Source organism: Schistocerca gregaria, chromosome 1 (genome assembly GCF_023897955.1).
Source record: "Schistocerca gregaria isolate iqSchGreg1 chromosome 1, iqSchGreg1.2, whole genome shotgun sequence".
NCBI lineage: Eukaryota > Metazoa > Arthropoda > Insecta > Orthoptera > Acrididae > Schistocerca > Schistocerca gregaria.
Genome location: NC_064920.1, coordinates 363,552,791 through 363,576,137, shown reverse-complemented (window position 1 = coordinate 363,576,137; position 23,347 = coordinate 363,552,791). Strand labels below are relative to the sequence as shown.

At 44.2% G+C, this 23,347-nt stretch overlaps 1 protein-coding gene across 2 annotated transcripts in view; it reads right to left on the bottom strand.

Annotated features, from left to right (window-relative positions):
- Positions 1-7,080: 7,080 nt before the first annotated feature.
- The window catches only part of LOC126346580 (chitinase-like protein Idgf4), a 93,621-nt gene continuing 77,354 nt past the window's right edge, over positions 7,081-23,347 (bottom strand). For both annotated transcript variants that reach the window (XM_050002199.1, XM_050002200.1), the window contains exon 6: positions 7,081-7,633. In XM_050002199.1, coding sequence (XP_049858156.1) covers positions 7,176-7,633 — 458 coding nt within the window. In that variant the 3' untranslated portion in view covers positions 7,081-7,175. The remainder of the gene's footprint in view (positions 7,634-23,347) is intronic.

Sequence of the window (23,347 nt, the reverse complement as noted above, 5' to 3'; positions counted from 1 at the left end):
AACGAGACTCGTCTGACAAGACAACATGTTTGAAGTCATCAACAGTCCAATGTCAGTGTTGATGGGCCAAGGCGAGGCGTAAAGCTTTGTGTCGTGCGGTCATGAAGGGTACACGAGTGGGCCTTCGGCTCCGAGAGCCCATAACGATGATGTATCGTCGAATGGTTCGCACGCTGACATTTTTTGATGGCCTAGCACTTAAATCTGCAAGAATTTGCGGAAGGATTGCACTTCTGTGACGTTGAACGATTCTCTTCAGTTGTCGTTGGCCCAGTTCTTGAAGGAACTTTTTCCGACCGCAGCGGTGTCAGGGTATTAACGTTTTACCGGATTCCTGATATTCACGGTACACTCCTGAAATGGTCATACGGGAAAATCCTCACTTCATCGCTACGTCGGTGTGGTGGTGGTGGTGGTTAGTGTTTAACGTCCCGTCGACAACGAGGTCATTAGAGACGGAGCGCAAGTTCGGGTTAGGGAAGGATTGGGAAGGAAATCGGCCGTGCCCTTTCAAAGGAACCATCCCGGCATTTGCCTGAAACGATTTAGGGAAAGCAAGGAAAACCTAAATCAGGATGGCCGGAGACGGGATTGAACCGTCGTCCTCCCGAATGCGAGTCCAGTGTGCTAACCACTGCGCCACCTCGCTCGGTCGCTACGTCGGATATGCTGTGTCCCATAGCCCGTGCGCCGACTATAACACCACGTTCAAACTCACTTAAATCTTGATTATATGCCATTGTAGCAGCAGTAACCAGTCTAACAACAGCGCCAGACACTTATTGTCTTATATAGGCGTTGCCGATCGCAGAGCCGTATTCTATCTGTTTACATAGCTCTGCATTTGAATACGCATGCCTGTACCAGCTTCATTTGCGCTTCAGTGTAAGTCACGTTTACTTGGAAACTTGAGTGCGAAAGTCTGTGAAACTTTCTTCATCTACCCGTACGCCGCCAGTTTGTGGCGAATAAAAGCTATATTTTGTCATCAGTGATGCAAAGATAATTAAATAATACTGAAATTTGTTTTGTTTGTGACCTGTGTTGTTGAGAAATATGAAATGCAAAACAAAGCCGTATGCAGAGCGACAGAAATGGCATTTAAAAGCAGCGCGTTCGCAGTTTTCCCCTCTTGCCCTGCCTCACGCTGACAGAGAGTGGCGTGGCGATGGCGGATATGTGCCAACCATGGTGAGTGCTTTGAAACTTGCGCCCGGGGATGGCCTGTGAACCAAAATCTTGGCTGCCAGTGCTCTACACTGCCCGCAGACCAGCCTGACGGAAACGGTGGGCGGTCAGCAATTTTGCCACCGTAAGTGTGTCCCATCTCGTCCTTGGCTGGAAGGAACTGAGGTCTGACGCCTGGCCATTTGACTCCAAAAAGCCGGATCTGCTGCTTTCTCCCTCCTGTCAGTTCACAGCCTATCTATGAAAAATATATCCTTGCTTGCATCCCAAGGGAGCGGCCACTATTCCAATAAAGGAATAGCAATGAAAAATATGTGGTTGCTTGCATTCCTAGGGAGCGGCCACAATAAAGGAATAGCCAGCATAGATAGTAGGTACTGCCTCTGCGATCAGTGTCACATCCAATCTTACGATTCTAAGTGCCTTTGTCAGCACCTGTTTGTCAGTAGCATATTACTCCATTCTCTCTGATCGAGATTGAGAAGCAGCTAACTGGAAAGGATAGCCACCTCTTAATTTAGATGATAAATGTGCGCTCAAGTGTAATTTTATGTATACGTTAGTTGAAAGGCAGAGAAAGCTAGTTACATTGCGGTCTCTCCTATACAATTAACGACCGTCTCTGGGCCTCACATCATCTCTACACCCGAGAACAAGCTTGTAGTCTCATGTTGGAATTAGTTTGGCGATCAGTGCAATCTAGGGGAGTGCACTTCCTGTTGTAATGCACGTGTTAATGCGAATTTGAAGTTTCTTAATTTCTATTTTTTTTCAATATTGTGTTATTACTCTAGCACGTAAATGCGACCGAATGGCCTGCTTCTCTTGGAAAGCATCACAGGAGCTGCCGACTGGCTCACCATCCTACAGTCTAATGAAGGTGACTAGTCTGATGATCAGAAACTTTTCAAATGACCCTGAGTACAATCACCTAACTCTCCGTTATTTCTGGTTTGGAAAAGTCAAATCCTGTGGCATAGTGATGTTAAACATGTAACCTGGATTTTTCCGTGCATTTTGATTTTTCAGAGGTGTTTCGACTTTTCCACTACTTTTCGGCCGTATACCCTTTGGCTATCTTCAGAGAGGGCTGACAGATTGATGCTGCAGCGCTCTAATCCATTATTTTAAACATGAGAACTGCATCACTGCTCTTGCGGCTTGATGTCTGGCATATTTCCTGTCCAACTTCTGATGGATTACATTCAGTGTGAATGCTTCATGTGGATTTGATAAAACTGAGGGGCTACTAGTTTGTAACATACCTGTATCTACATATACATCCATGGTCTGGAAACCACTGCGAAGTGCATGCCGAGGGTACGTCCCATTCTACCTGTTTTTATGGCTTCTTGTCATTCCATCACGTACAAGACGTAGGATTAATGTTTGTTTAATATGTCTGTGCGTATTGTAATCAATCTAATCTTGTTCTTGCGATCCTTACTGGAGCGACACGCAGGGGGGTTGTAGTATAAGTGGCAGTCAGACGAAAATGAGCCAAATGGGAAAAAGTGAGTAAACTGTATATTATTTCAAAAGTAATCGCTATAACCGTTAATAGATTTATTCCGTTATGAGAGAGGACGGTTAGTGCCATCATGGAAAAATATTTGTGGTTGTGTACGGAACCACAATTGTACCCAGGTTTGCACCGCTTCGTGCGAAGCAAATCCACGACCACAAATGTCTTTCTTCAGGTCTCTAAAATATGGAAATCGTATGAGGAGAGATAGGGACTTAACGAAGAATGTATAACGATTTCCCAGCGAAACCTTTGCAGCGTACTTGAAATAACCTTGGCAACATGTGAGTGAATACGCCACGGAATTAACTTCTTTCCTAACTCATACTTATCGAGAATAGTTTGCGCAGCGAATGGCCCCGTATGACTGGAAACGGGCACAGGTCACGCCATATCGGGTACATAATTATATCGAAAGAATCGTAAATTACCTACCAAAGTCACCGTCACAGACTTCGACACACGTTACACTGCGCACTTTTTACATAGAGAGGTACATAAATGTATTTCCCTTCAGCTTATAAGTTTTGTACTTTACGGGTCCAGTAGGTGCAGTGAAGGTGCAAAGAGAAATTTTTTTGAGCGTAATATCAGAGGTCAAGCATGCATGATGACAGTTCAGGGTATGTATAATTTAATAGATCATTTTCTTCATTACAGTTTAGGATTTTTAGTTAATAACATTTAAAAATTTGAGTAATTATATATTATAGACTAGAGATTTTTAATGATTAGCGCATGCATTTTAATAACTCTTATCACAGTTCAGACCAGAACGTAACATACACTGGATCATTTTCGGTATTAAAGATCAGAGTGTTCTCAAATTAGGTTACAATTCAAATAAAATTTTAAATAACTTTCGCATATTTGCTATACGTTCGAAGTGTCGACTCACTGGTGCAACTTATTTTACTGGAACACAGCACCTGAAACTTGTTCGTTAAGGGGGCAGGTGAAACTGCCTGGATTATCCCTTTTCCATGCCGTTCCTGTACAGCGCCTCTAGACTTACCATTGACGTGCCCTCAGAGTCAAGTGAACAACTAATGATCTGTCTCGTATTTTCTGGAAATGAGACAGTATCCACGGGAGTGCACAGCACCTAAGGTACTTTTGAAATCTCTTGTACGTGGCTGTAGGCACCCCGTCCCACACATCCGTTTGCAACAGTTTCATGTCGCTTGTCAGCAGTAAGGGAGACTTACAGAGTCTTACGAACAGCAACTAACTCATCCCGTTCCCGAGAATAACATTCGCAGTGGAGCTGAGTTATGGTTACTGTAATGTTCTCCTTGGTAATAAACAAAGACTTTAACGCCTCTGACTCTTTTAATGTCAGTTACCTTTAATAACTTCAGCTACAACGCCAAACAAAGCGATTTTATGTTTTAGAAAGAGAAAAATTTGCGATAAAGTTTACTGATTCTCCGAAGCTAGTCGGAACTTTGTCACTAGAACTTTGTTGACATTATGCTCACTAACATTCGTGTAACTCGTAAACAGCAGAATTTTACGACAAACGCAGGCAGTATGCACTGCTATCGAAAGGGGGGACTTACTGGAACACATTACAGCTGATGCAGTATGTGCGTAACACACAATTGCTCTGGTACATTTGACTTCAAAAAGAGGGTGGCTCGTAAACTCTCGATTACTTCTTTAGAACTATTGGTCAGAAATCGTTTGACGTAAGAGCCTTTACTACAGTTAAGAGGGAATTGTTTTGGAGGAAGATCTTGTGACACGAAGAAAATAAAGAGATCAGAGCTGGCTGGTTTAGGTCGAGCAAGGCATTTGGTTCATTCAGCAATACACTTCTCACTAAAATGCCAGCAGCCACAAAAAGTTTAACTAACAGTAAAGTTCAGGTTGAGAGTATTCTGAAGAATTTATTGATGGCCAACTCCTCTTACTCCACTGAAGAATTTCTTAGCAGAACCGATTGATGTGTGTATGTTTTAATAATACCACATAATGTGAATATTGCATACAATATGACTTCTGCACAACGCTGTTAGTGTAAATAAATGCTGTAAAACGTTTCTTTTACTTTTTTCATTTGATGACGTGTGGCTACAAAAGCCTAAGAGTTATCACATGTACCTAAGTGTACTGAATATTTAATATTTGATGAGAAGTTTTATAACATTTTTAGTGTAAATACGCATTTTTACCATTCCACATCTACAAGAGCAATTTCATTTGTGATCTGTGGAAGATACATTAGTCTGTTTGTTCTTATTCTGTAATTTTTTATTATGCTATTCTTGTTTTGGTTCAAATGGCTCTGAGCACTACGGGACTTAACTTCCGAGGTCATCAGTCCCCTAAAACTTAGTACTACTTAAACCTAACGGACCTAAGGACATCAAACTCATCTGTGCCAGAGGGAGGATTCGAACCTGCGACAGTAGCGGTCGCGCAGCTCCAGGCTGTAGCGCCTAGAACCGCTTGGCTACTCCGGGCGGCTATTCTTGTTTCTGGACATGTTCCACATACTAGAGGATTACCTCAGTATGGATCAATTGGAACGAAAAGTACATCTAATCTAAATTTGCACACCATATCAAGCAGGCCAGCCAATGTGGCACTGACAGGTAGGAGGAGGCTGTGGTGATCTCACAAGGTGAGGCACTGGGATCACGCAGACCTGCCCAGATTCGCACGGGCCCAGATGTGTCGTTGTCTGCACCAGCTGTACTCACACAGTGCAGTGCAAGCCATGGTACTTACAGTGTTTGAAAGATGAGAGAACGACGGTTCAACTGGTACAGAGACAGACTATGAAAGTGATGTGTGTAATAATTATAGCGCCAAGAAGGTTTCTCTGACGGATTTTCACTAAATACTTAGTAAAAAATTTAATTACGTGTCCACAAAATAGATCGACCCATCAGATTAAACTGCTAATCGGTAAACATCGATTGACATCTTTACATTCATGATTATATGATTAATATGTGAGACGCACTTTAATCGGGCATGTAACTCAAATCAGCTTAATTAATAAACGAAAACAGGTACTTGCTGAGCATGGCAGGACGTGTTGCCAAACATGTACCTGATTAGCATACAACACTTACATTATAATTTTCAGATGTTTAACTGTCAGATTTAATGGCTCAAATGGCTCTGAGCACTGTGCGGCGTAACTTCTGAGGTCATCAGTCGCCTATAACTTAGAACTAATTAAACCTAACTAACCACCAACTGATTTGAGTCAATCTTTTGTATGTCAGTGAAAATGAGACAGGTGAAAAAAAAAGTAAACTGTTTATTATTTCAAAACTAATCGCCATAACTGTTAATACTTGCATCCCACTGTGGGACAACACGGTTAGTGCCTTCATATAAAAGCGATTGCGGTTGCATACGGAACCGTAATTGTACGCAGGCGTGGCCTCCTCCTCCAGAAGTAAATTGACGACCACGATGTCTTTCTTCAGGGCTCCAGAAATATGGAAATCGCATGGAGAGAGGTCGAAATTGCATGGAGGACATGTATGGGCTTCCCGGCGAGACTTCTGCAACGTAGTCGAATCAACCTTGGCAACACGCCGGCCTCCCCGAAGAAAAACATTTGTGGCTGCCGATTTGCTTTGAACGAAAAGTTGCGCGCCTGCATACAATAATGGTTCTATAGGCAGCCACAAACATTTGCCCATGAAGGCACTGACCATCTGGTCTCTCATTGGGATTAATCTATTACTAGTTGTGGCGATTACTTGTCAAATAATAAAAAGTTTACATAATTTTTATCCCTTTGTCTCGTTTTCAATTGACTGTCCCTTGTAGTTTTCGCACAGTCGCTCTTCTGAAAGGCTGGAGGTACTTATGAATATGATGATTATGAGGTCCCACACTCCTTGACAGGGCGTAGGGGACGATGCGAGAGACTCGCGCCGCCGTACTAGGCAATGTCCCAGCTGAGGTGGTTTGCCATAGCCTTCCTCCGACCTTAATTGGGGTGAATAACCCTGCGTTATTGCAGCAGTTATTGTGAAGCAGCGACCATCGACGTCATGTTTAAAGGTTGCCAATACTTACCGTCGCACATTCATACAGGATTCTTGTCAAAATATTTATAATGTATCTCAGTGCCATTTCATAAAAGTTGAAAGTGCTATTGCCCTGAAGTAGAAGTGCCTTCGCCGTTTGTTTGCACAGACTTTTCTTCACCTCCCTGTTCCAGAAAGAGCTTTCCGAACTGTGCATCAGTAATTGTGTAACTCTACTTTGTGTCTGATCTACAGATTTTTGGGCATTATGAAGCAAACCATATTTCTGTGACAGAGGGTCACTGCAAATTTAGTGACACACAGTGTGTCATGATATGCGGTATCATATTTAGACTTAATCGGGAATACAACAGAGTTTTGTATTTTATTGATACACATATATATGTTATTTTACAATTTTAATCTTTAGGGCGAAGAAATACTGTACACAACACACTTATTTACACGCTAGTGGAGAGAAGTTTTAGTGTCCCGGCACGTACAATGGGGAACTTTTCGCCGGTGCACACGCCATTGTAATCGTCAAGGGACAGATCGGAGAACGCTATGCCGCCCAGACTTTTCTTTCTGGCGTAGGCCGCCTTGTACTCGGCAGAGTGCTGATTCTCGTAACCGACCCAGAGGCCGGAGACTTCTCTTGTAGGCAACCGGAAGCCGTAGGAACCCAGGCGGTCCGTCGGATCCGTGACGCGGCGCAGTGTTGTTCTGTAGGCAGCGTTGGCGTCGTTTGGCAGCAGCGTGCAGACCGTCTGGTAGGCGAGCAGTCCAGAAATGTTGGCTATGCTGCCAGCGACTCCAGGACCGTCGGCGTCGATCGGTGGAACGCCCGTGATCCTGCTATCTTTCGTCAGTTTCCAAGTGCGGGCGAACGTTGGTATGCCGAGGATGATCTTCCTGGCTGTAAACAGAAGAAAACAGGAATACGAATTACTGGTGGGGTGCAGGCCGAAATATCCGCTAAAAGCGACCGCTCTTTGACCATAGTTAGGAGAAACACTTCAGACTACAGGAATAAAATGGTTCAAACGGCTCTGAGCACTATGGGACTTAACATCTGTGGTCATCAGTCCCATAGAACTTAGAACTACTTAAACCTAACTAACCTAAGGACATCACAGACATCCATGCCGGAGGCAGGATTCGAACCTGCGACCGTAGCAGTCGCTCGGTTCCGGACTGAGCGCCTAGAACCGCGAGACCACCGCGGCCGGCACTACAGGAATCATTCCCAATATTCGACCGTTTTTGGTCTCTGTTGACTGGGCTATTACGCCACCAGCATAGTCGGATATTTCGTTGACATTATTAATTTAAACGTGCCCACGAGGATAATAAAAGAAAAACGACTCTTGTAAACATTACCCTCAAACTAATTATGCCGATAGTTCGATCCGAACTTAATCCTTACAAGCGCCTTAGTTTCGTAGTCCGAAGGCCATGCGAATACAAAGAAGTTATTGTTTATTTGATGCCGATCTTTTTAAATTAGTGAGTGACATACCACAACCAATCAATTGAATAGCAAGAAAGGTCGATATGGGATATAATTAGTGCAGTCACTAATTTTTGTATGGCGGTAGGAGGGAGTGCCATGAACATTATACTAAAAACCCTCACCAGTGGCGGTTGGTGTGGGAGTGGGGGTGCGTTTTTTTTTTTTTTTTTTTTTTTGTAGTGGTATAGGTTTTGCGCGTTGCGAGCGAGAGAATATGAAAATCTTGCACGTCGTTTTTGAAGACCAAATACAGCATAGCAGATCGCATTAAACGACAGCGGCAGTGGCAGCTGAATCAGCCTCTATATAGAAAGCAATGTGTGTGTGTGTGTGTGTGTGTATTTATCTGGAATCTTCTCCCGAACACTTGGATCAATATGATACAAATTTGGCACAGAAACAGCAGTCCTCAAGAATATGAGCACTGTGGTATTCATAACCACCTAGCCGCAATAGGAGTAGAGATACAGGCAAAAAGTAGTTCTCCAGCGCTGGCGTATAAGATACTCTGCACAACAAGCATGTCATGTGGGAACAGTAGAGGGCAGACTACATGTCAGGGGCAAGAAAAGGTTTCCCAGGTCCCAACATGTTGGCTGCCCTGCATGACTGGCCTGTTATATTTGTGCAGTACTGCTCTATCAACCTGCTTTGCATGATGGCGTGTACGTGAAATGATTTTCAGGTCCCTAATGTGCAGCTTGCCCTGCATGACAATTGTGTTGTGGTGGGAATAATATTGACCTGCTTTATTGAACTGTATTGCAAGGCCTACACATCTCTTGAACACAGCTGGGAAAGATTGAGATGGATTGATTAGGGGATGGTCAGAATGAGTGGAGGAAGAAATGGACAGAGAGAGAGGAGGAAGGGGAGGTGGATAAGATGGACGGTGTAGAGGTGTAAGTGGCAGGTGGAAATGAATGGGGGAGGCAGAAATGGAAAGAGAGGGGAGAGGAGGATAAGATCAGGTGAACAGGCAAGGAAGATATGGTAGGAGAGAGGAGCTCAAGAAAATGGACCAAGAGAGAGACAGGAGGAGATGAAGACAAAGAGAGAGTAGGCAGAAGGGGATAGGTAGAGGTGAGAGGATTAGGTGGACAGACAGATGGAGGAAGTGGTGGACACTGAGAGATGGATTACGAGTGTGTTCGATATATGTGTCGAATCCATACGTGACCCAAGTGGAAGGGAATGGCTGATAAAATTAAATAAATGTGACTGGCAGCAGAAACAACTATTTCACACAGTCACGGTACCTAAATTTAGCTAACGCGGATATAAATAATTATGTAGGTACTGCGAAGTTTCTCTTCAAATCGAAGCCTATGGTTTGTGTGTAGTAGTAGTTTAATTCCCCGCGTACTTCACTGGGCAATGTGCTGAACGAAGAATGGAAGAAATAAGGATTGAGGTTTAATGTCCAGTCGAAAACAATGTGACAGGGATGGGGGATTTCAACCGCAGTCTTCCCGAATGCCAATCCATTGTGATACCTCGCTTGGTGATATTGCCTCATACATATAATCAGGAATCCTCTAAAAATTCTGTGATATTATGTGCTGTACAACACTGTTGGTCATTAAACTTGCAACATCCTGAAGGGAGCATGCAATAAACTTCAAACTGTAGGAAGCTACTACGTGCTTGAATATGTGAATGATTACCATTTGAAGGCAACTGCACAAAGCAGGTAGGCCTATCGCCAAATACATATTGTCAGCAAGGAAAGATTACGCAGTAGGTTTCTCATTCAGAAACCGCATTTGAATGTTGGTTTCTCGTGAGAAGATCATGTTATGTCTAATATTAGAAGGAGAAACGCCTGCCAACATATGACGGAATTCGTCATCGGTAGGGTCGTGGCCTATCGGAACTGTGATTTATCACACAGCGACATTGCTGCTGCTCGTGCTGGTCGCGATGCCACCACTGTTATACGAATATGGAACCTACAGTTTCAGGAGCGCCACACTCAACGCCATACAGCATGTCAACGGCTGCATGCGATTAGCGCCCTGGAGGACAGATACCGTTCACTAGGCCGTGCAGGACAACAGAGCCTCGTCATATACTTTTAGTTAGGAAACGGCCTTGTTTTCAGCAAGACATTGGTACGGACAGTGCGACAACATCTGGAGCACCCGATCCGTCCTCACGGCGACCGTTGATGCAGTTTCTCTCGACGTGGTAGCAGAGAGGCGCACCAATAGTGGTGCTCCCAGGAACGCCATAGGACGCAGGACCGCTGCCACTTCTTCTCACACGATTGCTAGTTCAGCGTACCTCATCGTGACGGATGTGGTCCTCTGTGGAGGCTTCGAGGAGACTGCACGTTGCCGGATTGCATTCGTCATCGTCACATGAGTCAACATCAGGCGGAGTAGTGGAGCTGACATTGGGTACACGAAAAGAACACCTCTGTTTATCAGAGCAGCTGTTGCATTTCTGACGTAATAAACCCGTTTCTTGGTCTTTTTTTTCGAGATCGCTGTGACGGCATAATCTACAAACTAATGCAAGGCGTTTTGTCTGACTTACCTCGATACAGTTGGTGTTCGACACTTGCTCTGGCCATTTCAATCTCCAGACCTGTCATCCTCTTATAAAACATTGTCATGGTTGACAAAATCTACCATATCACCAGTAGTCAACCTCAGCGTTTGATGAAATCTCTGCAGCATAGGATGATGTACCCTTATGTCACCTATTCCAGGCCGACTCGATGTTCATCGTGACTACAGTCGTGTCTGCCAGAGGTGCCAGCTCTGCGTACTACATCTCCTATCCTGGGTCACCAACAAATGTAATCATATGTTCTTCCTACTATACATCCTAGTGCTGCATTTTTAACTGCCGGCGGTGTAGATATTGCGCAACACAAACCAAAAACTTGACAATTTCAGCAACATAGTACCATGTGGCTGTAAAGTTAGAAAGAGGAGTAACAAAATCAAACGTTAAAGTACTATAACGCGACAAATTAGTAAGCAAATGGGATAGTAAAATTTTCGAAGTCCGAACTGCCGGTATTACTAGACCAAGAGGAAGGACCAGCTGCCGCCAGCCGGGAACCGCAAACGTTTCAACTCTTGTTACTTTGCCAGGAAGACAGCAATCTCGACTCTCTTGTGTACATCTGCGAGCGAGTTTAGCAGAAAATGATTACAAGAGTGGAGACCGAACTGACTTCGTCACCCTCGTAACGTTATGCTCAAGAGCCAATACTGACCTCGGACCGCATATGCACCGGCCTTAATATTAATATATGGAGATGGTATCTGTTCCTTTGGACATGTCCGAAAGAACAAATACCATCTCCATATAGTTAAGGCTAACACGCCATTGATCTTCTTCTTCTGTGCTGATGCAAACGCATTGCCCGAACTCTTACGGGACCCAGTCAGACTGTCTGCCGCGAGTAATGAGTATAGTGGGCAGGGGTACTACGAATGTAGTGTGTGGACAGTAAGTTGGAAGTGGGGGTCTCACGGGGAGAGTGCAAGGGATAAGTCACTGCAGGCGCACTATCATCTGTGCCCTCTGTGGCTCAGATGGATTGAGCGTCTGCCATGTAAGCAGAGATCCCGGTTCGAGTCCCAGTCGGGGCACACATTTTCAACTGTCCCCGTTGATGTATATCAACGCCTGTCGACAGCTTATGGTATTGATTAAATTATCATTTAATATTAATAGGTAACCCCTATAAACTGTTATGAGCCCCTAACAGACTATCCACAGTAAGGGCGCAATAGGTTTGCGGCTGACCTCAAAGCATTAATAATTAAAAGTCAACATTCTTCCGAACACTTTGTGTTGACTGTTCTCTATTTTAGACAATTACCTCGCTCAGCGACCCTAGGATTGTGATACCGTAACTACCCGACGAAGCATTGTTGTCTTGTCTTTGTGAGAAGATGAGTAACTGATTAACAAAAGTAGCTGTACTTATCTTTAAATGCGTTATGCAAAATAATATACGATCACAAATGTTTACTAAATGTTTTGGATGTCATTTTTCTTCTATTCATTGCATTGTATTACAACAGCCTTAATTTTATTTCATATTCCTTACCACAAAAGATGTACCCGTTTCTGTAATGCACGTTCACGAATGTATGTTATATCCGTGTCAAAATTTATACCACAGAAGCTAACCTGTACGAGTCACGCATGCCTGTGATTTGTCAGTACTGGATGACAAACAATAAGACATACCCCCCTTTCACATCCCTTAACCCCGCCGTAGCTGCGCTACGTACCTCTCTAAGCAACAAACTTCTTTTACATCACTGTCGACTTCGGCAACGCCAGTTTAATTAAGCACATCTTAAAATATTACTATCTCTCTAAGGATTTTTTTATACTGAACAAGGAGCTCTTAACGAAAGTTGAAATAAACTGAAGTGCCTTCCTCGCCTCTGTATATACGGTGTAATCTCTGAAACTTCAGTAGGTATTTTGATCGGCTTTTGGCATTGATTCACGAGAAAAGATCCCATGTATAATTCATAATTATTTTGTGAAAACTGGCTGAACTATAACGAATTAGATTCTGCCACCCCTGCAGGAAGAGTGATTGTGCCATCCAGCGGTGCAGCCGCCGCAGCTCCTGACAGCAGCCAAGCTTCAACAGAATCCGAACAGACCTGCAGGTGCAGCGCATGCCTGACAACCGAAATGTCGCGGGCTCGAATCCTGGTCGGACCACGGTCTTTTAATCTAGCAGGCACCTCTCAATGATGGCGGAGATTCGCCACAAAAGAAACGTATTTCACATTCAACTTTTATCTGTAGGTCGCCTTTTACTGACTGGATAACTTAGTAGGGGGACGTAAGTCGGCGAAGTAAGATCCAATTGAAACACTTGCACCTGGACATTGAGTCACAGTATATTATTACTTTTATTATTACCAAAATCTATACATATATAAACACATTCTCCTCTTATACATGTTATAAATTAAAGACCCCCAGCCAGTTTTTCTGTTTGTATATGTATGGCTTGGGCTACTAGTTGCTCTATGCAGCTCTTGTCTTCCATGTATACAGGCCTATTCAAAAAGAAGAAACAGATTACATTTATTGCTTCCAAACTACAGAAGATAGCAACACAATTCCAACGTTCCTGGCAAGAGGAAAGTTCAAATTTGTATGCATTCAATGTGAGCACCGTGTGTTACCACGGATATGAAAACGATGTCTCATTTCCTGCCTCGCCCAAAGCAGCTGGCCTCTCGTTATCGAATTCTTAGCTTCACAATGCGATGTCGCAGATGTAGGAGACCAGTGGCGATGAAGTTCATCTTCTGCCCCACCTGTTCCAATCCAAGGCCCTGGAATGATATCATTCAGGTAACGACGAACGTTCTTAGAGAAGAGCAGATGATGAACTTCATCGACCCAGGTCGCTATCCCTCAAACCTTGTGACTTTTATCTGTGGGGTTGGGTAAAATACTGCCTTTTTATTAAGTTTATGACTGACACTCTATAAAGTCTGCGACATCGCATTGTTGAATCTGTGAATTCAATAACGATAGGCCAGCTCCTTCGTGTGTGGCAGGAAATGAGCCATCATTTTGATATTTGTCGTGTAACACATGGTGCTCACATTCAATGCATAAAAATTTGAACTTTCCTCGTTCCAGGAACGTTGGAATTGTGTTTGTATACCTTCCACTTTGGAAGCTATAAATATTTGATACCTGTTTCTTCTTTTTGAATAGCCCTGCATATAAAATTAGATTTCCTTCTCGCTGCTGTCGGCTTGTGCGACCTACTCTTAGGAATGAGTATAGGGATGTTGACAATCGTGGCGGACTGAAGAGACCGCCTCCCTGACAAGTGAGTGGCCGCGGAGGTATGGCGCGTTTGATGCACGGCTCGCCTTGTAAGCGGGTTGTGGTCGGGCAGTCCGTTCACACATTTAAATCTACACCTACGTCTACATACCACCGTGAGGCACATGGCAGCAGGTACGTCCCATTGTACCAGTTATCAGGGTTTCTTCCTGTTCCATTCACGTATAGAACACAGGACGGGAAGAATGATTGAATAGCTCTGTGCGTGCAGTAATTATTCCAATCTTATCCTCACGATCCATATGTTAGCGGTGCGTACGAGCCGGTTCTTGAAACATTGTTAGTAGACTTCCCCGAGATAGACATAAACAATCTTCAAGAGTCTTCCAGTACAGTTCCTTCAGCGTCTCTGCGACTCACCCCCGTCGATTAAACAAACCTGTGACCAGCCGTGCTGCCTTTCACTGTGTACGTTCAATATCCCCTGTTAGGTCTATCCGGTACGGGTCACACACACGTGACCAATATTCTAGAACCAGTCTCATGACTGTCGTGTGACTAGGGCCTCCCGTCGGGTAGACCGTTCGCCGGGTGCAAGTCTTTCGATTTGACGCCACTTCGGCGACTTGCGCGTCGATGGGCGTGAAATGGTGATGATTAGGACAACACCCAGTCCCTGAGTGGAGAAAATCTCCGACCCAGCCGGGAATCGTACGTGCGGCCTTAGGATTGACATTCTGTCGCGCTGACCACACAACTACCGGGGGCGGACGTTGCATGAATGATTTGTGAGCAAACTCCTTTGTAGATTGATGTACTTCCCCGGTATTTTACCAATAAATTGAAGGCTACTACCTGCTTAACCCACGACTGCCTCTAAGTGATCACTCCATTTCATATCCCTACAAAGTACTACACCAAGGTGAGTTTGCCGATTCCACAGTCAGTCATTGATGTTATTGTCATAGCATACTATATTTTTTTCGTTTTGTGAAATACGACGTTTTATACGCACATCAAGAAAAGTTTTCCATCACCTCGGTTCTGAGGGTTCCGGAACCTGTACGGAAAATTTGAACAGAGACCAACATAAACATCGTTTCCACCCTTTTTATTGCTCATGAAAAACCACACATTGCAGGTTGTACTACAATACAGTGAGACCTTTAGAGGTGGTGGTACCGCTAATACCCAGTAGCACATCCTCTTGCATTGATGGATGCCTGTATTCGTCGTTGCATTCTATCCACCAGTTCATCAAGGCACTGTTGGTCCAGATTGTCCTATTCTCAACGGCTATTCGGCGTAGATCCATCAGAGTGGTTGGTGGGTCACGTCGTCCATAAACAGCCCTTTACAATTTATCCCTGGCATGTTCGTTAGGTTTCATGTGTGGAGAACGCGCTGGCCACTCTAATCGAGAGATGTCGTTATCCTGAAGGAAGTCATGTACAAGATGTGCGCGATGGGGGCGCGAGTTGTCGCCCATGAAGATGACTGCCTGCCTATATGATTGCACTATCAATCGTAGGATGGCAGCCACGTATCGTACAGCCGTTACGGCGCCTTCCATGACCACCAGCGGCGTACGTCGGCCCCACATAATGCCACCCCAAAACATCAGGGAACCTCCACCTTACTGCACTCGCTGGACAGTGTGTCTAAATCGTTCAGCCTGACCTGGGTGCCACCAAACACGTCTCCGACGATTGTCTAGTTGAAGGCATATGTGACACTCATCGGTGAAGGGAACATGATGCCAGTCCTGAGCGGTCCATTCGGGATGTTGTTGGGCCCATCTGTAGCGCGCTGCATGGTGTCGTGGTTGCAAAGATGGACTTCGCTATGGACGTCGGGAGTGAACTTGCGCATCATGCAGCCTATTGTGCTCAGTTTGAATCGTAACACGACGTCCTGTGGCTGCAGGAAAGCATTATCCAACATGGTGGCGTTGCTGTCAGGGTTCCTCCGAGCCATAATCCTTAGGCAGTAGCCCCTCGGCGGCCTGAGCGAGGCATGTCATCGACAGTTCCTGTTTCTGTATCTCCTCCATGTCCGAACAACATCGCTTTGGTTCACTCCGAGACGCCTGGACACTGTCCTTGTTGAGAGCCCTTCCTGGCACAAAGTAACAATGCGGACGCGATCGAACCACGGTATTGGCCGTCTTGGCACGGTTGAACGAGAGCCAACACGAGCCGTGTATCTCCTTCCTGGTGGAATGACTGGAACTGATCGGTTGTCGGACCCCTTCCGTCTATTAGGCAGTGCTCATGCATGGTTGTTTATTTATATCTTTGGGCGAGTTGAGTGACATCCCTGAACAGTCAAAGGGATGTGTCTGTGATACAGTAACCACAGTCAACGTCTGTCTTCAGGAGTTCCGGGAGCCGGGGTGGTGCAAAACGTTTTTTGATGTGTGTATTTCTGGACATTTAAAGCAAGTTGCCAGTCTCTAGACCACTTTAAAATCTTATCAAGATCTGACTGAGTATTCATGCAGCTTCTTTCACATAGTACTTCATTGTAGATAATTGGATAATCTGCAAAAAGGCAGCTTTTACTATAAATATTGTCTGCGAGGTCATTAATGTACAAAATTAACAGCAAGGATCCCAACACACTTTCCTGGAGCACACTCGAAGTTACTTGTACATCTGACGATGATTCTCCGTCCAAGATAACGTGCTGCCTCCTCCCTACCAGAGAGTCCTCAATCTACTCACAAATTTCACTTGATACCTCATATGATCTTACTTTTGACGATAAGCGTGCGTGTTGTACTGAGTTAGCTGCTTTTCGGAAATTGAGAATTGGTATCTACCAGACTGCGTTGATCCAAAGCTTTCAGCATGTCATATGAGAAAAGTGCGAGTTGGGTTTCACATGATCGATGATTTCGAAATCCGTGCTGGTTGGTATTGAGATCATTCTCTTCAATATACCTCATTGTGTTAGAGCCCCTAATATGTTCTAAGATTCTACAACAAACCGATGTCAAGGATTGGACGGTAGCTTTGTTGATCACGTCGTCTACCCTTTTTTTAGACTAGTGTGACCTACGACTTTTTCCAAGAACTGGGACGGTTTTTTGTTCGAGGGATCTGTGATAGATTATAGTTAGAAGAGCGGCTAACTCAGGCGCAAATTCAGTACAGAATCTGACAGAGATTCCGTCGTACCCTGGCGTTTTGTTCAGTTTTAACGATTTCAGGTGTTTCTAAACACCACTGACACTAATTCTTAAGTCATTCACCGTATCAGTGGTACGAGGATTAAATTGAGGCAATTATCCCCGGGTTTCCTTTGTATTGGAACATTTGAAAATGGAATTAGGCACTTGAGATTTTTCTTTGCTGCCGTCAGGTTGAGTTCCTGTTTCACTCGGTAGGGACTGGATACTAACTTTGGTGCCATTAACACTTTTTACATACTACCAGAATTTATTTGGGTTCTGTGAAAGATCACTTGACAATATTCTCCTACGATAGTCATTGAAGTCATCAAGCATCGCTCTCTTAACAGCCAAACGTGTTTCATTCAGCCTCTTTCTATCTATAGCCCTAGGCTTTGCTTTACATCTATTATGCAGTGATCTTTGTTTCTTTAGAAGTTTCTTTATAGTGACTGTATACCGTGGGGGTTCCCTTCCATTATGAACTGTTCTACTGGGTACATATCTATCAAGACCATGGTCAACTATTCTTTTAAACTTGTGCCAGAGTTCCTCTACATGTTCCTGCTCTGTGCTGAAAGTTTCAAGTTCCTCATTGAGATATGATACTACTTTTTTCTATCTAGTTTACTGAACGTATAAATATATAGGGTGGTCCAAAAGTCCGGAAACACTCTTATAAAATCCAAATGGAGTAGCAAACAAAGAAACAGAGTCCCTACACACGAGAAACGGGAAGGGCAAACTTTATAGGCTACGCCACCAACATGGCGGCCATCTTGAAAGCCGCCATCTTGGATTCAACTCCAAAAGTTCAAATCGGAATGTGGTCATGTGACATATCAAACAGATAGAGAATTTCACCAGAAAAACAATTCCGTTGTTATTTTAAACATAGCTTTATTCATTTTCGTGTTATAGCAAATTACGTTCAGCAGCAGTTGGACGCTTGGCAGCGTGAGTATTACGCACTGAGAAGTCATAAAATGGAGCCTGAAACGGTGCAAAGTGACTATCCCATGCCTGATATGTTACATGTGTTTAACAGTTAGGTATCATTTACTCATTCTAACGTTTTAATCATTGTTTCCTTATTTACAGGTTACAAAATGTGCTTAACACATGAAAAACGCATTGAAATCATCTTGATATCAGGAGAAAGAAGCACACGGGTCATTGCTAAGGATGTCAACAGTCGCCATCCAACCAGACAGCCCATCACTCACAGCGCGTTTGCCAAGCTTTTGGTCAAATTCCGAACAATAGGTTCTGTCACAGATAAACCTAAGGCTGGAAGACCAAAATCCGCCACCGATGAAGCAACAACAGTGAGCGTGTTGGCATCATTGAGCAAGAGTCCGCAACGGAGTAGTCGACGCCTGTCACAAGAGTGTGGGGTTAGCGGTACCTCCATACTGCGAATTTTATCGCAGCACAAATGGCACGCATACAGAATTTATCTGCTCCAACAGCTGAACGAGGATGACTCAGACCGTCGGGTACAGTTTGCAGAACGGGTGACAGGGCAGCTGCAGATAAACCCACGTTTCCCCTATCAGGTGCTCTTCAGTGATGAAGCACAGATACTGGTCTGACACAAATCCGCACTGGATTGATGCTTCCAGAACGGTCGACCCCTTTAAAAGTGATGGTCTGGTATGGTGTTTGGGGTACCAATGTCGTTGGACATTTGTTATTGATCGTATATTAACAGCCAACAGTTATCTGAGGTTATTGGATGAAGAAGTGTTTCCCTCGTTGTTAACTGAGGGAGGGATATTTCCGGAATTCTTCCAGCATGATGGAGCCCTACCACATTATGGGCACAATGTGCGGCAATACCTGGATGTGCAGTTCCCTCAAAAGTGGATTGTTCGTAGAAGTGCTGTGGAGTGGCCCCCACGTTCACCAGATTTGACTCCTTCGGATTTTTATCTTTGGGCTCATGTCAAAGCACTGGTTTGATCTGTGAAAATACGGGATTTGCATCATCTAAAGCAGCGCATTGTTGATGGGTGTGGTCAAATTCAGCCAGATGTGTTGGTCAAATTTCATCAGGACTGGGTTCGGAGGATAGCATTAACAATTCAGCATAATGGACAACATATCGAGCCCTTCCTATGACTGTTGGTGATCTCTCGGGACTGTGTAACATCGGCGTAATGTCTCTTCGGCACATAACACGCATGCTGCCGAGCGTCCCACCACTGCCACATGTAACTGGCTATAACCCGAGAATGAATAAAGCTATGTTTAAAATAATAGCGGCATTGTTTTTCTGGTGAAATTCTCTATCTGTTTGATATGTCACATGACCACATTCCTATTTGAAATTTTGGAGTTGAATCCAAGATGGCGGCTTTCAAGATGGCCGCCATGTTGGTGGTATAGCCTATAAAGTTTCCCCCATCCCGTTCCTCGTGTGTTGGTGGTATAGCGTATAGATTTTCCCCCTTCAAGTTCCTCGTGTGTAGGGACTCTGTTTCCTCGTTTGTTACTCGATTTGAATTTTATGAGGGTGTTTCCGGACTTTTGGACCACCCACCCAGCATATATATATATATATATATATATATATATATATATATATATATATATGTTTTAGTTGTCCCTTGTACTTTGGTAATCGTTGTTGCTACAACCATGTCTTCGGGAGGACGACAGTTCAATCCCCTGTCCGACCATCCTGATTTAGGTTTTCGGTAGTTCCCCTAAATCGCTACAGGCAAATGCCGGAATGGCTCCTTTAAAAGGGCACGGCCTGCTTCCTTCCCCGTACTTCCCTAATCTGATGAGACCGATGACCTCGCTATCTGGTCTCCTTCCCCAAACAACCCAACCCCAACAACCGTGTCATGGTTACTGATACCAAATGGTTCAAATGGTTCTAAGCTCTATGGGACTTAACATCAGGGGTCATCAGTTCTCTAGGCTTAGAACTACTTAAACCTAACTAACCTAAGGACATCACACACATCCATGCCCGAGGCAGGATTCGAACCTGCGACCGTAGCAGCAGCGCGGTTCCGGACTGAAGCGCCTAGAACCGCTCGGCCACATCGGCCGGCCACGGATACCAGTTTCGATGTGGACATCCTCAAAGGGGTCAGGTGTATTTGTTGCCTTTAGGTGCAATATTTTCCATCATATTCCTAAGTATCAGTTACAGGTGGTTTTCAGAGAAGGCATTGAGTAAAGTTCCACAGGATGCATTATCACGACCGCCGCTAACAAACTTGCAGTTTTCCCAGTTAGTTGATGGGTGATTCAAGTCTGAAACGATGATTAAAATTTGATTGGGTACTTCAGTACAAGTGGACTGTGGTTTTCTGTAAAGTTTCCTGTTACGTCAGGAGATAAGTCTGATGGGTGATAGAAGATGCAATTACCATTTATTACCACCCCTGATACTGAGTCTTGCCGAAACAATCTCACATGCAACCTTAACTTCTACCTTGGCGGGTTTGGGTTTCTCGTCTACTTCGACAGAAAGTACACCACTCCCATTTCCCGTTCGCTTATCCTTTCGATATACGCTTATATTTTCCCCCAAAATCTCACTGATATCAATTTCAGGTTTCAACCAGCTTTCTGTAGCAAGTATTACGTGAGATTCACGGATTTTCATCAGCGCTTCAAACTCTATTACTTTGTTGTCAATGCTTCGGCAGTTTATCATTACGATTTTAATACTCTCACCAGTGGGAGGTGTTTCTTTCGATCTTACAGATGCTTTACCCTTTAGCTGCTACAGTACGCCGCCAAGTGGCGTTTGCTGCTGAATAATATAACTTTCATATAAATTCATTCAGTTACCTAAAGTTTTTCTCTGATTTTTGATCATAACTATACGCCGCGCCCTACAAACAAAATTACCTCTACGGTAGATAAATCGTCTAGCAGTAGATACTCGGTGGTACGTGCGAGGAGCCGCGGCGGGTCGCTAGTGTTACTAGGAAGTACGTCTGAGAGTCGCGGGCCACACGAACGCTTGATTGGGGCCGCATGCGGGCCGCGGGCGTCGGTTTTACAACGACTGACGTAGCAGATGTTTGACTAAACAGTAAAGGCACTGTAACAAACTGTTTAAGCAAATCATGTGCAACTGAAGATTTCTGACAGTTCGAGAAGAGCAGAACCGATTGGATCGTTACGAATGACGCTGAAGAGGAGATCCTCTCCTTTACGACACAAATAGTACACTCCCACCATCTTAAAGCATTCGGGGCCCGCATCTGGTGGTCGTGCGGTAGCGTTCTCGCTTCCCGCACCCGGGTTCCCGGGTTCGATTCCCTGCGGGGTCAGGGATTTTCTCTGCCTCGTGATGGCTGGGTGTTGTGTGTTGTCCTTAGCTTAGTTAGGTTTAAGTAGTTTTAAGTTCTAGGGGACTGATGACCATAGATGTTAAGTCCCATAGTGCTCAGAGCCATTTTTAAAGCATTCGATTAGTGGCATCTATGGCGTTCATAGCGTTCGCACTCGATTGTTTGGTTGCAGTATGGTAACATCTTGTGTGGAGACTATTCTACCCTTGGTCTTACACCTGCTGCCTCAAGGGAAGATCAGCAATCCTTAGCCGAGGACAACGAAGTCCAGCGTCCAGTGCTGAAGTCTGGATAGCGAAAAAATGGTTCAAATGGCTCTGAGCACTATGAGACTTAACTTCTGAGGTCATCAGTCCCCTAGAACTTAGAACTACTTAAACCTAATTAACCTAAGGACATCACACACATTCATGATTTTTAACATTTTTATGCAGCGACAGCAACTAATGTTGTTTATATAAACCTAGGTAAACGATAAAGTTAACCTGCAACTGCAGGCTGTATATTCTTATATGTACACACATCCATGCCCGAGGCAGGATTCGAACCTGCGACTGTAGTGGTCGCGCGGTTCTAGACTGTAGCCCCTAGAACCTCTCGGTTCCCCGGCCGGCTCGGCATAGCAGCCAGCACTAATGGGTAGTGTAGGAGTCTACCAACACAGCTCCGCTCCAGGTAGAAGCTGTCCTCAAGCCCGTCTTATACGATCTACTTTCTGGTCAAAATCGAATTCTCAGTATGCGTGCACCTGTTGTGCCTGCACGTAAATCAGCAACCGACCGCGACGCGAGTGTGTCTGTGACGTCAACGATCTGCAGGTTGTGCCGTGTAGGGAGTTCTTAATTTCCGAGTATGCTGCACACTGCACATTCGCAAAAACGAGAGAACTTGGCGGCGTCTGCTAAAACCTAAAGTTAATCTCTCCTGCCCGAGTTCACATCTATTATAGAAACGGACTTTGACTTTCGTGTCTCCTTAATTTTCATTGTATTGTTTGCTTTTTTTTTTTTCGAGGCACTTTGAAAATATACACACGGTTCTGAAATTTTTTCCCACTAGTGTTCTCTTACAAGATGGTCGATATATCCAAACGAAAAAGATATTTCCGTATCTCTCTATGCAGAGATAAGAATGTTGCTGGATAAAGTGTTTTGATGAAAATTATTCAACAGTGAAAAGGTCCAAGTTATTTGACGAGAAAAATAATTTTCGATGTCATTTGGCACTTATAAAAAAAAGAGAGAAAAGATATAAAGGATCAAGCAAAAATACGCTGTTTACAGTATTCTGGATATCGTTTGATGCGTTTGCACTTAGCAAGTATATATTTCCTCCAGCAAATAAATGAATGCCTGTATGTTTCTGAAATATCTGGATGTCAGTTTTCCTATTCTATCAGTGTTCAGGCGTGTAAAATATTTATCACCCAACCTTTGACAAGAGCGGAGAGCATCCGCTATGAATTCTGAGATAGACATTGATAAACTCTATTATCATTGCTTGTTTTACTGTTTTGCTACTATATTTTGACTCTTTTGTAAAAAGGATAATCTCCCATAACCTCATTTTCACCGTTAAAATGTTAAATTGGACAGCAGACAGCTCTTACAATACATGTAATTTTAACGCTGACGTGTAAACGAAAATGATCGCTCAAGACGGACGAGACTCACAAGGAGAGGTCTCCAGTGGTTGGGCTGACATCTTTTTGAAACCATCTGCTCGGTGAAGTAGCTTAAGATCCCAGGTATCACAGCCTGCAGCCGTTCACTATGGTGGGCCATCGTTTGGGAGTAATTTAAAAAAAAAAAACTG